At 35.9% G+C, this 16,826-nt stretch overlaps 1 protein-coding gene across 1 annotated transcript; it reads left to right on the plus strand.

Moving 5' to 3' along the window:
• The first annotated feature begins 12,383 nt into the window (after positions 1–12,383).
• On the plus strand, positions 12,384–16,697 carry LOC142628787 (beta-xylosidase/alpha-L-arabinofuranosidase 1-like). Its single transcript, XM_075802826.1, has 6 exons — positions 12,384–12,872; positions 13,930–14,235; positions 14,371–14,540; positions 14,622–14,722; positions 14,795–15,568; positions 16,090–16,697. The coding sequence occupies exons 1-6, from the start codon at positions 12,384–12,386 to the stop codon at positions 16,695–16,697; spliced, it is 2,448 nt and encodes an 815-aa protein (XP_075658941.1).
• Positions 16,698–16,826: the final 129 nt, after the last annotated feature.

Below are 16,826 nucleotides of genomic sequence, written 5' to 3' on the forward strand. Positions count from 1 at the left end.
TGGGCTTGCTCTGTTACAATTTTTTTTTTTTTTAAGATTTTAGTTCAAAAAAAAAAAAATTGAGCTTTTTCTTTTTACTTGAAAGTAGAACAAATAATCCACCAAATTTTAATTTTATTGGCATAAAAAAATTTTGAGGGTGTTCCTAATTTTTTTTAAGGGTAGATAAATAAAAAAAAATTTAAATTATTTTATATAATTTTTTTTTTCAAGTCAGGGTGGCCCTGGGACCACCCTAGCTTGAATGTGGCGCCGCCATTGTAAGTAGCTCCATTTTGAGGAGGGTTACACATTTAACCATTGCTTATAATACCCTCTCCCAAATTAGGGCGAAGCAAATTTAAAGCTCAATACCCCTAATAAGCCTTTTCTAGTATAAAGCCAAATGAGTGGTTTCATCATTTATCTGGTTGGCAACTGGTTTACTCATTTTTAAAAAATAAAAATGGATTTTTAAATGGACATTGTGTGTATGATTTTTTTTTCCCTACAAATCCAACCGGTTTGACCATATAAATTAATTTTTAGGTTCTTCTTAGTTTCATCATTTATCTAGTTGGTAACTTGTTTACTTGTTTTTAAAATAAAAATAAAAACGGATTTTTAAATGGACATTGTGTATGAATTTTTTTCCCTACAAATCAAACCGGTTTGACCATATAAATCAATTTTTAGATTCCTCTCTCTCTCTCTCTCTACCACTACCACTTGCCATTGTGTCTACCCATGCCAACATTTTTATCATAAATCTACTATTTGCCAATCATCATAAATCTGTCACAACATAGCTAATGCTATTTTTTTTTCTTTTAACAAATCGACCTATATAACTAGGAAAAAACAATTTTAAAAATGACTTATTAAGTTGGGTGATTTTGTTCATAGGGTTAAATAACTTAAATTTCATATTTTTATGGACTTTTAGAAAAAGTAGATAGTTACCCTAGTTGTATTTAAAATTATCAAGGATTTCAAAGAGAAGAAGAATTCTCTTAAGGTAAGAATTTCAAAAAAAAAAATTGGAGTGTAACTGAACTAAGAATTTTTTTTATTATGGGCGATTTTGGAGTACTGGATCTCCCATTAGTTGCAGGATCCTTGGACAACACCATGAGTTCTTACATGATCATTTAATTGATTCAGTTGTTTGGCTTATTGCTCCTTTGAGGTTAGAAGTTTATTGTTTGTTTTGTGAGAATGGAACCATGTAGCCTAAGAAAAGATGATATTCGAGTTTTTGTGCCATTTGTTTAAGCATAGATAGGTGATGACCATTTGAATTAGGGTTTATAAAAAAAAAAAATTGCTTTCATAGGATACTGATAACATCTGTTGAGGCCCAAAATGTGATAAGGAAGTTCTGTCTATGAATGCCAGGAAGAATCGTGAGCCTTAACAAAAGAAGGGTTAGCTCATGAAGTTATGAAGGACCAAGGGGGCAAAAAGGCCCAAAAAGAAGGAAGGTGAAAGAAAGAAGTAAAAAGGAGGAGAACCAAGCTTAGGCCATGGATGGATCACCCAACCTCCAAGAAGCGGGTCCTTAGGGAGAAAGCCTGAAAATGCTAAGAAGGATATGGAAGAGGTAGGAGGTAGCCTGGGAACACGTCATATGTATCCTTGAAAAAGGGAAAAGAAAGAAGGAGTCATTGGATGTCTTGTCAAAATCAAGCTGGGAGGTAGAGCGAATTGAAAGGGACAATTGATGGCCTCAAGATCAGAACCTAGCGAAGGAATCATGGGACTTCGGGCAAGGCAGAGGACATGCAGTAAGAGGAAGGATGGTCAGAGCCTTTTCAAGGTCATCCATTGAAGAAATGAATCTGTCTCATTTCTAGGAAAAGACCAAGCCAAGAGGAGTCAACATCAAAGTCTAAGAACCTTCGAAATGTCCTTTTTAAGCCTTAGAAGAAGACCATGAAACGTTGACCTTAGAGGAAAATCTGATTTGTCCTAAAAGGAAGCTTCTATGAGTAGAAAATCCACCAATGCACTTTCAAGGAGTGAGTTCCCAGAAGTATGAAATGAGAGAAGATGAGGAAAGGAATAGCCACCAAGGTTCCAGACAAAGGGACTCAGCCCTGTTACTAAGAGAAGCAAGGGATAAAAATGTAAGTTGAGGTCTTTAAAGAATAGTATAAAAGAGGAGCAAGGGAGACATTAAAAGGCAAACATCATTATGCACAAGAGACCAAAATATATACAAGAAAAGAGTTTTAAGCTTTAAGTCGAGTCCTATAGCAAAATATTCAATGAGCCACTCATATTCAAAGAACTCAAATTTCACAAGTCCTAGAAACCCAAAGGGGATTAGCCAAGTCTGTGATCTTTGAGGCTTATTAGACCTTGTGGAGTATCCTCACAGGGTGGGACCAAATGTACTCTAACACTTGACTTAATCAAATATAACTGTCCTGAAGTATTCATAATCATCATTGCTCATTTTTATGTTGTGTACTTGTTTCTTCCTTTTACTCAGCCGATATATATATATTTGTTTGTGTAACAGTCCAAATAGGCTACGGTAAGCCAAGCCTAGTTCACCCAACATCTATCGAGCTCCTTTTTCAATGAACCAAAGTCCCACATTAGCCCTAGGCTTGGGAACTGTCAAAAAAGGGAATCACATTTATTGGCGACTGCATTGAGGGCTGAGAAAAAGGAGAGGGAAGAATCAATCATTTCACAAGCATAGCTCCAAGACTAAGAAACAGCAAAAGCACTAACTTGCCACCTGCGACATCAGAGCCAGTAAGAGAAAATGAAGTTGTCTCTTGACAAAGGAACGAGAGGGTGGTGGAACCTGATCCAATGACTTGGATGGTGGAAATGATTAAGGACCTACAAAAAGAGGTTTGTCTCCTCAAAGAATGAAGGACTCAAGAAGTTAAGGACAACGTTCCCCTAGTGGCTAAACAAGAAAGACCTTAACCAGATGGAGGATTTGCAATGGGAGAGGGAATTAATCCTCAGTACCTCACTCTCACAAACATGAATACCTTTCTCGAACGAGAAAGGGAGAGGCACCCAAAGATCCCCAAGCAGTTCTTTAAGGACCCTCCTTTTCCAGCGGAGCTCCTCAACAAGCCTTACCTTAAAGGTTATGAATCCCCGAAATTTAGCCCATGATAGGCCAAGAATGTATTAACCCCTTGTGATGAATTCATTGATTAATTACCCAAGTTTATTAATTAATCAAATTAACATGCAAAACGCGTGGTAGCACAAACAAATCACCAAATAACTAATTGCAACGGAAATTAAATTTGACATGGGTGATTTGTTTATGAATGGAGAAAATCACTTAGGCAAAACAATACTGAGTGAATTTAAGGTCACCAATCCTGATAATCCACTATTATCAAAACAAGCGGTTACAAGTAAAAGAATCCCTGTACCTTATACCAACCTACAGTTGAACCCTTACCCCAATACACAATTGGACTTATTTTGTAATGACAATCTCTCATTTTCAATGCATGGCTCCTAGTACGTGACTAACCCATCGATGCGCGGATCTCAGTATGCGGCTTACTCCTTTGCACGAATCCTAGTACGTGACTAACTCCACAACAACCCTTTGATTGTTGTAGTTGATTTGCAATAGCTTCACATAAGATCTTCAATGTTGGTGCAAGAGACTTTGCTTGGTTACAGAACCCAAAGGCGTATAAGAAATGCAGCAAGAACTCTTTCTTCTGTAGGAGGAGGCTACGGTTTCAAAAAGAAAACTTTATGAAGCTCTCTAAGGTTAGGTTTTTCTTTTTCCACCTCCTTCAAATTGGAGCTTATTGGGCTCTGCTATTCCAAATAGGTTTACACAAACCTTGGGCTTTTCTAGTCCAATAAGGATTATACAAACCCACAAACTTTGGGTTTTCCTAGTCCTATGAGGATTATACAAACCCATAAACAAATAGCCTTTTAGAATAAAAACGTTGCTGGCTATAGTCTAAATCCCATAAGCTCGATAAATCGAGACATGTGTCGAGCTTTAATAAATCTCGACAGATCAAGCTTCTGTTGAGGAGCTATCGAGACCTGCAGATTGCACTTTTCTTGAGCAGTTTTTTAGTAATCTTCAAGTCTTCAATTTAACCACTTGTAATGATCATCTTGAACTAACTTACATTTACCTAAATACAAGTAAAGTGTGATTTGTCAAAGGATATGCCAATTACATAAAAATATGTCCCTAACGGCCCATACGATGGATAAAAGGAAAATGTTATGGAGCACATAAGCAGGTTCATTGACACCATGGGTCCCTATGCAAGGGGCAAGGAGCTGTGCTTGAGGGAGTTCACCAAGTCCTTGATAGATCGGGCATATACCTAGTACACCACTTTGAGACCAAGGTCCATAAGAAATTGGGATGATATGACTGAAAAATTTTGTGCCAAGTGTTACTCGAGAGAAGACAAAGTAAAATTTGCCAATCTTTAAGCAATAAAGCAAAGGGCCAAAGAGGACTCCGTGCAGTTCATCAAAAGATTCGAGGACATGTCCTTGGATTGTTATAGTGACCATGAAGAAAAAGAATTCGTAGAGACCTGTATATCTAACATGTTGTATGACTATAGACTCAATTTGGAAAACCCATGCATTGCCCAATTTACTAACCTACGGCAGTGGACCAGGAGAACAACCTTAACCATAAAGGCAAGGAAGGTAGTAGGTTCTCAGGCCATGGCAACTTCAATGGGACAGAAAAGGAAAAGGCCTGAGGGAAAAACGTTTAAGGAACCTCCAGTGATACAGTGCATGGCAAAGGAGCTAAATCATGTTTTGAATAAGTGGATAGAGGATGGGATCTTGAAGCCATATAAAGTAGCCAAACCACCAATAGAATAGGAAAGAAAAAAAAAAAAACCCCCCATTGTTTTACATGCTTCATAACCATGTTCGACATGCTACAAAAATTGTTGGACCCTTCAAAATCTCTTTCACAAGAAGCTACGAGAAGAGACCTTAGAGCTTACTCAATGAGAGCATGAAGTGCAAAGGAATCCTCTACCCAACCACAAAGGAAAAGGAGGTAGTGGTTGTTGTAATTCATGGAAATCTAACAGACATAGAAGGAGAAGATGCAAGGGAGTCCTTCCACCCGAATATTGTGAGAACTCTACAAAGGAACTCAAAGTTCAGGTATTTATTCATTTAGTTGGGATTTGGGCTAGAAGCAAAGAGGCTCGCCACAGAATCCCTCATAAACATAGTAATAGATGCAGGGGTGGAGTGCTTCACAGCAGAAACTCATGCAAGCAGAGCCTTCCTAGAAACCACCAACGCAATAACATTCACAAATAAAGATATAGAGGTTGAGTACCCAGATCATCGAATGCCACTTTATCTAACAGCCACTATAAATGGTGTCTAGATCAAAAGAGTACTGGTATACATAGGAGTTTCACTCAATCTCATTGCCTTGAGTACTCTTAAGGCTGTGGGAATGGCTGACAAAAGGATTTTGGGAATGCCCATGGAAATTATGAGGTTTGGAGGAGCTGTAGAGTCCACCAAGGGACACATACAACTAGCCTTAAGGGTAGGTCCCATGGTAGCTTTGACTCGGTTTCATGTAATTAATTTTGAGATTTCTTACCATGTCTTATTAGGGCGACTATGGCTCCACAGGGACCACTTAATCCCCTCAACGTACCATTAGTGCATAAAAGGGATACTGAACGAGAAGCCCAAAAGAATTGCTGCCAGTCCCAGTCCCTTAAACCAAAACAAAGTGAACTTTGTGGAAACCATGTTCTATGATGAGTTGGCTCCAGCTAAAGAATATCCCATCTCTAGGACCTTGGGGGTTCCCATCCTAGAAGAGGAAGATAAGGAAAGTAACAATAATGACTTGAGGAACCTCCTTGATAGAAAAAGGTAGAAGAAAGAGGAAGCAATTTCATCTAACTCTCGGCAATGTGTGATCATTTACAAACTTGGAGGAAGGGCAATATATCACTTATGAAGGAACGCAGGACCTTATAGGAGGGTCTCGGACCGCCATCTTGCATGATAGCCGAAGAAGAGATCTCTGAGGAACACGGGGATATGAAAAGGAGACACAAATCATGCCAAAAGAAGAACTAGAAGAGGTAAACCTGAAGGCTGATCTAGGGAACTCGAAACCTGTCCTCATCAATAGTCAATTGTCAGTACAAGAAAAAGAGCAATTGGAGGAACTATTGAAGAAGTATGAAGATGTATTTGCGTGCACCTATGACGAAATGCCTAGGCTTCATCCTAGACTAGCGGTTCACTCTCTCAATGTCGATCCAAGAACCAAGCTCGTGATTCAACTAGCCAGAGTCTTTCATACTAAAGTGAAGTCTTAAATTACCCAAGAAGCTAAGAAGCTAAGAAGCTATTGGTAGCAGGGTTCATCAGACCTATTCAGCATCCCCAATGGCTTTCTAATATAGAACCTGTGAAAAAGAAGAACGGGCAAATTAGATGTTGTGTGGACTTTCGCAATTTAAATAAGGCATGTCCAAAGGACGAATTTCCTTTGCCTAACATCGATCTCTTCATAGATTCAACTGCAAGGAACTCCATGTTTTCTTTCATGGATGGATACAATGGATACAATCAAATTTGCATGGCAACCAATGACGTAGAAAAAACAACATTCAAGACCCTGATGGGAAATTTTTATTATACAGAAATATCATTTGGCCTCAAGAATGCAAGGGCCACATACCAACATACCATGACAACCATCTTTCATGATATGATGCAGCAATAGATGAAAGGCCATGTTGATGATATTGTGGTAAAGTCAAAGAGCAAGGACACTTCAAGGTCCTCAAACAATTCTTTGAGTGGTTCAGGATGTACAAGCTACAGATGGATCCCTTGAAATGTGCCTTCGCGGTGTCCACAAGAAAATTTCTAGGTATTCTAGTACATCGTGGAGGGATAAGTGTGGATCTAGCTAAAGCAACAACCATAGCAACCACGAAGATGCCTACTATGGTCAAGGAACTCAAGAGCTTTTTAGGAAGGGTTTCCTACATAAGGAGGTTCATACTAGGACTAGCCTCGATCACCAATGGACTATCCAAACTATTGAAAAAGAGGAATGCTTTCATATGGGGAGCTGAGTAACAAAATGCCTTTCAAGAACTTCAACAGATCATAAGTGTTTACCTACTTTACAGGCACCAGTCCATGGAAAACCATTATTGTTGTACCTAGCATCTAGTTCCCAGGCAATCAGAGCATTGTTGGCCCAAGAAAATGACAAGGGAAATGAACAACCCATCTATTACATGAGTAGAGCTTTGCAAGAAATAGAAACAAGGTACCCAAAAATAGAGAGAGCATATCACGAGAAAAAACCATATGGCAAAAATCTTAAGAAGGAAACCTAAATAGTAGCATATAAGTATTGTACCTAAGTCTTGTCCTTTTTTTATTTGTCAATATATTTCCCATATTTCTTTGAAAAAAAATAAAACAAGACAAACAAAAACAAAACCCAGATCACTACTTCATAGATCTTGCAATTCTGTGCCACTTTAAGATCTCACAAATCCAAATCAATTCCAAAACCACCATACGGGTTTGGATTTAGATCTCAATGTCTTCTTAGATCTCGTTTCTTCTCTCTCTCTCGCATGATTCTCTCTTGAGTTTCAGGATTATCAGATCGTCGAGCCCAAATATGTTTCTTGATGTTGATTTTTTGGGTGTGTGTGGGTTTAAACCATAATATATATTTGCATACCCAAAAAAAGATCCACTAGAACTGAAGAAAAATTAGAAAGAAAATAAATTAGGGAAAAACAATTTGATCCCCAACCTGAATTCTGTGGTTTTTAAATCACGTCTAATCAAAGAGAGATGAAATCAAATCTAAAATTTAGAAATGATAGAATGAAAGCTAGATTCTGAGGATTAAAAGCCTTCTTTATGAGAAATTTGACATGGCGTCATTTTTAATCAGTGATGTAGAAAATTTCCAAGAAACTTCTTTCTTCAAGATTCGAATAAGTTAAAGAGGTCAACCCATAATGTGAAGGTCATCATAATACTAAGAAGGAGAGGGTATTATTGTGATTGGGAAAGAGTAAGAAGAGAGAGGAAGATGAGGAGGTGTAAAATTGCAAATTTATGCTTTAGGAGGAATTGGAGTTTTAGGAATTGTATCGTGAGTTGAGATTGGACATTGGGAGTGTTTGAACTGTGTTTGTAATTGTAAAGGAGATTTAAGTCTAGGTTTGATTTGGGATTTTGTAAGTGTCTGCGTATGTTTGGTTTGTAAGAAAATGCAAGAAAAGAAAAAGAATATTTTGAATTTTTGAGTTTTTTTTATATTTTTTCTGATTTATTTATTTTCAATTAAACTACTGATGTGGTAACTTCAAAAATAATAATAAATGCTTATATGAAATTTTAAATATCTATTAAAATTTTAAAATATTAATTTATTTGCCATGCCTGCTTTAAGTGTACCAATTATACTTGTCGTCTACCACATAAGCATTTTTCATTAATGGGTTAATGACAGTGACCAAATTGACTATTACAAAATTTTAGTGACCAAATTAACTATGACCCCAAAATATTGGGACCAAAATAGTGTTTTCACCAAAATCAAACTTTATTATGTGATAAATTGATAGTTGACTTTCCTTGTCCTTGTATTAAACTTATTGTAAAAATGGATTTTATCAACTAATTAATGGGAACATGTAACTATTTAGGTTTTGTGTGCCATGCAAAGTTTTCAATTTCATCTTAAAGTTTTTACCATATGATGTGTCATCAATCACAAAATGTAATTCAAACATTATTTATTAAGTTGTTGAAGTCATTTGTAAAGAAATTAAAACATTCATTACAAAATTTAACAATTTAGGCATTTTATTCAATTTGGATGTTTTGGGAGCCTTTTGTGCATTGTGGAGGTTTTAGAAGTATTTAGTCATTTTAAGGATACGCAAATATTCTAGTGATTTTGGAGATTAGATAGGGATTTTGGTCATATTTGACATTTTCAGTGTATTTTAGTGATTTTGAAGTTTTCAAGTGTATTTTAGTTATTTTGGATGCTTTGGGGGCATTCTTGCAATTTAGTTATTTAAATTTTGTTATTACACTTTTGTAATTACTTTTTTTATATATTTAATTCACTTAATGGCAAATTGGGTTGGATGTTGTTAAGTCATAACTTTTTCTTCCTTTTTAGTGAAGGAAAAATGTGTGTGTTCCTATTACCTCCTTGATACCTGTCGATTTGTCAAGACTTAATGAAACTCAATACCTAATTCTAGGGCTGTAAATGAACCAAGCCGATCACGAACAACTAAGACTTAGCTTGATAAAAACCTCGTTTATAATTGTTTGTTTATAAATAAGCCAAACTTGATCCTTAGTTTTAGGTTCGTTTAATAAACAAGCAGAGACTAAGCAAAAAAATTTGTTCGCGAACAAGCTTGTGGATTATAAGGCTTGATACAAAAAAATTCAACTATAGACTCATCTACAAGTTTATATATGTTAGTTAAATATACTCATTACACATATCTTAATAATGACATGGCCAATATGAGATCTACTACCCATTACCTTAATTTTTTCCTTCCCTCTAAAATGACCAAGAACCACTTTAGACTTTAGTTACATTTAAAAATAAATTAATTAATTAAGTGGGCCCCAAATGATCCCTCCCCATCAATCATATAATGTAAATTTATGAAACACGTTAGTCTTTTCCCATTCATTATAGTTATAAACAAGTATTTTTCTAGTTCTTTTCCATCTAACATGAATGTAAAAATTGTATTTTGAACAATTGTTGAAACTGTAGACAAGGATGAATGAATGAATTTAATTATGTAAATTTTTAATTTGAATAATGGCTAATCATAGGTAGGATTAGACGTATGATAAAATGAGTATACTATTTTTTTAATTTTAGAGATTTAAGCATTTGATAATGTAATTCTTTTTAGATCTCAAGCTCAAAAGTTTAACCTAAGCTCAAGTTTGAGCTTCATATTAAGCTTAAGCTTGGCTTGACTAATTAATCAAATCAAGCCAAGCCAAGCCAAGCCAAGCCAAGCTAAGCTCACGCTTTTTGGCTTTTTCACGAGCTCAAACTCAAACATTGTTTTTAGGCTTGTCACAAGCTTAAGCTTTTGATTTTTCCTAACGAGCCAAGCTTAAACATGCACTTTTCAACAAAGCTCAACTCGTTTATAACCTTACCTATCTCAATACCTCTCGATCTCTTGTGATACCGGATTTCTGATATAGCCTGCAACATTTTAATCCTAGTGGCTATTGGTTTGTAAGTTTTTGTAAATCTAATAAGAATAGGAAAGCCCATTTAAAAGACCTATTAAGCTCCTATTTAAATAAGGTGGTAGAGATAGAAAACGCTAACCCTAATGCTTCATAAGATTTCTTATTGAAACTCTAGCCTCCATCATTTGAACCTATGAGATCAAAAAACAAAAGAAGAGATCTTGTTACAACTCTCATGCGCCTTTGGGTTCTATACCAAGTAAAATCTCTATCACCAACAATTGAAGATCTTATTGGTGTTTTTGTCTGAAACTGTTGCAAATCAACTACAACAACCAACTACAACAATCAAAAGGATTACTATGGAGTTAGTTACATAGTGGGATTCATGCAAAGAAGTTAGACACGGATTGGAGCTTCGTGCAAAAGAGAAGGCTTCTACAAGATCAAGTCCAATTGGGGATTAGAGCAAAGACTCTACAGTAGGTAGGTACTTACCATAGAACCTTTGCTCCAATCCCCAATTGGACTTGATCTTGTAGAAGTTGTCTCCTGTACACAAATCTCCAATCAGTGTTTAACTTCTTTGCACAAATCTCACTATGTGACTAGCTCCACAACAACCTTTTTGATTGTTGTAGTTGATTTGCAACAGCTTCTCACAAAAGCACCAATAAGATTTTCAATTGTTGGTGCCAAAGAATTTACTTGATATAAAACCCAAAGGCACACAAGAGTTGCAACAAGATCTTCCTCTTCTATATTTTGAAATCACAAGTTCAAAAGGTGGAGGCTAGGGTTTCAATAAGAAAACCCTATGAAGCATTAGGATTATGGTTTTCCATATCCACCACTTTATTTAAATAGGAGCTTAATGGGTCTTTTTAATGAGTTATCTTATTCTTATTAGTTTTACAGCAACCTACAAACCAAGAGCCACTAGGATTAAAATGTTGTTGTCTATATCAAAAATCATGTATTACGATAGATCAAGAGGTTTTGAGACAAATATCAAGCTTCATTAAGTCTCGATAGATTGACATGTATCGAGAAGGTACTGGGACCTGTAGATTTAATTTTTCTTGAGCAGATTCTTGAGTAACCTTCATGTCTTCAATGAAACCACTTGTAATGACCATTTTGAACCCGCTTAGATCTACCAAAATACAAGTAAAATGTGTTTTGTCCTAGGATATACCAATTACATAAAAATATGACCCTAATAAAAATATATTAAATTCCCTAATTTAATTCGAACATATTATATTATTTTATAATGTTATTTTTTCCAAAGACAGTTAAATTCAATCCATCTATATTTTTAAATTTAATTAAGGAACTTAATGTATTTAAAACTATGGAAGTTTTAGGTATATTTTTTTTAAGAAAAATTTTGTCCACAACATTTTTATAACGTTTTCACAACAAATCCTAATTTACAAGATTTTACTAGTTGCTATTGATGGACAAATTAAAAATAATAATTTTAATAGTTGTTTCAAATTAGAATTGGTAACAACTTACCACCTATAATTTGTTGTGAAAATGTTGAGGATATAAAACTTTCTATTAGAATCTTTGACATGTTATATTTTATTTAAATGGTAAAATAGAAAGTTGCATACAAAAATGCAATCCAATATATATCTATATCTATAAACTATCGTAATTATATCTAATTTTATATATTCGGCGGGAAGTGCTATGTACATAACATTTTTATAATATTTTCACAACAAATATTCATAGATAGTAAATTGTTATTGATTATAATTTAAATCAAACATTGAAATTACTTTTTTGCTCACCAATAACAAGCCGTAGCAACCCATCACTTATAATTTGTTGTGAAAATATTATGAAAATGTTGTAGACATAGAATAACAAAACAAACAGGAAAAAAATTTTGTTGGTCAGCAGTAATTTCAACATTTTCTTATTTCTTTCGGCTGTGAGTAGCCCTCGTAGGGGAACTTGACAGCAAAACTCTCATTCCCACAAGATGGGTTCCTACGCAATGGATGGGCGAGCATTGTGCTTCACCAAGAGAACTCTGGAGATTTCTACGGGGAAGACATCCTGAATCCCTATAAAGGTTTCCATATGCTTGTATATGTCAAATGAAAATGACTTCTTTCTTAGAAAAAGCCGTGCCTAAAATTCTTAGTTTTTTTCTTTGTCTCTCTTTCACTATAACTTCCTTTGTCATTTGTACAGATGAGAAAAACGAAGTCTTAAAAATTAGTACTAATGCAGCCACCCCAACTGGCAGTGACTTCACTTATATATGTGATCCTGCCAGATATGCCAAACTCAAACTGGACATGAAAAGTTTCGCCTTTTGTGACTCGAAGCTTCCCTACAATGTTAGAGCCAAAGATTTGGTGGATCAAATGACACTAGCTGAAAAGATAGCACAGCTAGGAAATCAAGCTGATGGAGTGGCTAGATTAGGGCTGCCAAAGTACGAGTGGTGGTCTGAGGCGCTGCATGGTCTGTCCAATGTTGGTCCAGGAACCGTCTTTGATAATCTAGTTCCTCATGCAACCAGCTTTCCTACTGTCATACTCACAGCAGCTTCATTCAACGAGAAACGCTGGAGAGAAATTGGTCAGGTGAATGTCTCTTATCTTAAATGTAGTGTACGTAATGCTATTTAAAAATAAAATAAAAACACACCATGATATATAACACTCATTCCATATGAAATAGGTTTATTTGATGTGAAAAGTGTGTTATATATCATGCTTACACATAATACCACCATCGGAAAGAGAGTGCGGATAACAAGGCTAACAATCTCCTTGTGAAGATCATAAAGACTACTAATTAATTAATTAAGCTATAATTTGTACCATTTTCGATCTCCAATGATTTTGCATTTCTAGTTTATTAGAGAACAAAAGACACAATTCAAATCATATGTCTCACTATTTGTGTCCTATTTAATGATTCACCAATCATAATATGTCATGTGTTTGATTTTTTTTTTCATTTTAGTCCTTGGTTATTTTATAGAAAAATCAAATGAATACATCACAAATTGTGATTGGTGGAAGATAAAGTTAAATACAAAAAGTGAGACAAAGGCACTTCATAATTCGAAGTGAAGAGGAAAACATGAAAAGAGTTCTTTTACTTTTTTATACATAGGTTGCGTTTGGGATAAGCTTATATTAGGTAGCTTTTTTCACTATTTAGTTTATTTTTACTATTATTCATGGGTCATATTGCACTTTTTTGTACTATTCATGAATTCCACTGTACTATTTCGACTAACTTTTAGCTTTATCTACAGTAATTTCAGCAAAAAGTTTTATGTTTTAGCTAAGTAAGTTGTTCCCAAATGGACCCATAATATTAATTCTAGCTTCTTCTTTGTTTTTTATAATCTAGTTTAGAAATCTTAATACCTAAACCCCACCCCAAACCCACCCCGAGGCTTGAACTAATGTGACCATGGATACCGCGTGCAAGCCCCTCATGGCAAGGGGAGGTACCACTTTGCCCAACATGGGCAGTGGTAACAATTAAATTGGACAATGACACTAGTTACCGAGAGAGTAAAATAAGTTTGAAAAATATTTTAGCATGAGGGGTATGACACTTTTTTATTGGTGTGTAAGTTTGATTATGTACACATATTGAAACAAATTTGCCACCAATTTGTAGGTTGTTTCAACAGAAGCACGAGCAATGTACAATCTTGGGCGATCTGGATTAACATACTGGAGCCCGACCATCAACATTGCAAGAGATCCTAGATGGGGAAGAATCACTGAGACACCTGGTGAAGATCCTTTCGTTGTTGGCACATATGCCTCTAATTATGTGAGAGGTTTACAGGATGTTGCAGGGACAGAGAACTATAAAGATTTGAATACTAGACCACTCAAAGTTGCCGCATGTTGCAAGCACTTTGCTGCATATGACGTTGACAATTGGCATGGAGTTGATCGCTACCATTTTGATGCTAGGGTGGGGTAACTTAAATTTGTCACTCAGAATCTGGCACATCAAAGTTGTGATGCAAAAGTTTTACTCATTCTCTAAAGTACTACAAATTAAAAATGATATGGGATTTAACATATAAATATATTAATGTCCTTGCAGGTGACGGAGCAAGATATGGAAGAGTCATTCCTGCGGCCATTCGAAATGTGTGTTAAAGATGGTGATGTTAGTAGTGTTATGTGTTCTTATAACCGTGTTAATGGAATACCATCTTGTGCTGATCCAAAGCTCTTGAGACAGACCCTTAGACAAGAATGGAATCTTCATGGGTATAATATTTAAAACCCCATTATTAGACCTTGATTAATTTTGATAAAGACTGATCGCAAATATTATGTTCTTTAATCCAGCTATATAGTTGCAGATTGTGATTCCGTTCAAGTAATGGTAACGGGCCACAAATTTCTTAACGACTCAAATGAGGACGCTGTTGCACAAACACTAAAAGCAGGTTACTAGTTAGTCATATAAATTTTGATTTTGATTATGAATTATACCAACATGTAAATTATGTTCAATGTAGGATTGGATTTGGACTGTGGAGCCTATTACCCCAAATACGTCGGAAATGCAGTGAACCAAGGGAAGGTTAGAGAGTCAAATATAGACGAGGCACTACAAAACCTTTATATTGTGCTTTTGAGAACAGGGTACTTTGATGGACTGCCTGCATACAAAGCTCTTGGCAAAAACGACATATGCACCAATAGAAACATTGAGTTAGCCACTCAAGTAGCAAGAGAAGGAATTACTCTTCTGAAAAATGATGGACCAACTTTGCCTTTAAACACTGCCACGTTCAAAACTCTAGCAGTTGTTGGACCACATGCCAATTCTACCGTTGCTATGATTGGAAATTATGCATTTGACTCAAATAATCCTGGTAGTCCATGCCGATACACCTCTCCTATTGATGGCTTGTCAACATATGGAAAAGTGAACTACGCAGCGGGATGTGGCGACGTTAAATGCAAGGATGCTAGCTTAATACCCCCAGCTGTGGAAGCCGCAAAGACAGCTGATGCCACTATTATTGTGACAGGGTTAGATTTATCAATTGAGGCAGAGGGCTTAGACAGGTTGGATCTCCTCCTTCCAGGAAATCAAACTGACCTTATCAACCAAGTCTCCGCTGCTGCAAAGGGCCCGGTTATTCTTGTACTCATGACTGCAGGAGGTGTCGATATCTCTTTTGCAAAGACTAACCCCAAAATTAAAGCCATTCTTTGGGTTGGATATCCTGGAGCGGAAGGCGGTCGTGCCATTGCAGATGTTGTTTTTGGGCAATACAATCCAGGTAAACAAACATTAATTCTACAATAATTATGTTAGATTTTTGAAAAATAAAGAGTGAAAAAAGAGAATAGAAAGAAGAGAGAGAATACAGAGATTGCGTGGTTTGCCTTAAAGGACTACGTCTACGGGAAAAACCCTCCACAATTACATTTTCACTATAATCTCAAATCATCAATTAGAATGAACCCTAAGCAGTGTTTAAATAAGGATTAGGAGGTATGGTTAGGTATACATAGGTTTGCAATATACACAAATATATTATCCCTAACAAATTAATAATAAGCCAATGCATGCATAACTAATCTTCTTCAATAATTTTTACACCATCACACTAGATTAATTATGTCAAGTCGTTCTTTCTTTTTTAATCCTTTCAAATTTAATTAGTTATGACTAATCAAATAAGCATAATTATGTCTATATATGATAGCTCTATGATTTTATATTGTTATTCACGTATTATTTCACATTATACATGCAATCATTAACAACACTCACACATAAATATAAATTATGTTGCAGCTGGAAGATTGCCCATCACGTGGTATCAAGCCGATTATATTAACAAGCTACCCCTAACATCCATGCAATTTAGGCCAGATGATAGCCAAGGCTACCCGGGACGAACATACAAATTCTTCAATGGCCCCACAGTCTTCCCTTTTGGTTTTGGTCTCAGCTACACAAAATTCAATTACACCTTAAAAGCCACAGTGCCTTCACTGGCCGCAAAATTGCAGAGATTTACACACTGCCACGATCTAAATTATATGGCTAACAAGACCAAGCCTACTTGCCCAGCAATTTTAGTAAGCGACTTGCAATGCGGCGAGTATTTTGAGTTAACTGTTGTAGTCCAGAATGTGGGTGGAAAAGTTGGGAGTGAAGTTGTTTTGGTTTACTCCAAGCCCCCAGATGGTATTACCGCAACTTATCTTAAGCAGTTGATCGGTTTCCAGAGGGTTTACATAGCGGCTGGTGCGAGCCAAGAAGTTAAGTTTGTGTTCAATGGTTGCAAGAGCTTGGGCATTGTAGACTACGCTGGTAATAATATTTTGCCATTCGGTGGCCACACCATTATAGTTGGAGATGGTGTAGCTTCTTTTCCGGTTCAAGTCACATTTCATTAGGGCCAACCTTTTTTGTTTTTTTTTTTTTTTTGAGAATATTAAAGCAATCCTAAAGAGGGGATTGCTTGTCATAAAAATGCTTGATTGTTTAAGGGCTTTTTTTTTTTCTTTTAACATATTGTAATAAAG

The sequence above is a fragment of the Castanea sativa genome, chromosome 3 (genome assembly GCF_040712315.1).
Source record: "Castanea sativa cultivar Marrone di Chiusa Pesio chromosome 3, ASM4071231v1".
NCBI classification, from domain to species: Eukaryota; Viridiplantae; Streptophyta; class Magnoliopsida; order Fagales; family Fagaceae; genus Castanea; species Castanea sativa.

Coding starts and splice junctions, on each gene's coding strand:
- LOC142628787 (XM_075802826.1), top strand. CDS start 12,384: ATGACTTCTTTCTTAGAAAAAGCCGTGCCTAAAATTCTTAGTTTTTTT. Junction 14,236..14,370: donor GCTACCATTTTGATGCTAGG/GTGGGGTAACTT, acceptor ATGTCCTTGCAG/GTGACGGAGCAAGATATGGA. Junction 14,541..14,621: donor CAAGAATGGAATCTTCATGG/GTATAATATTTA, acceptor TCTTTAATCCAG/CTATATAGTTGCAGATTGTG.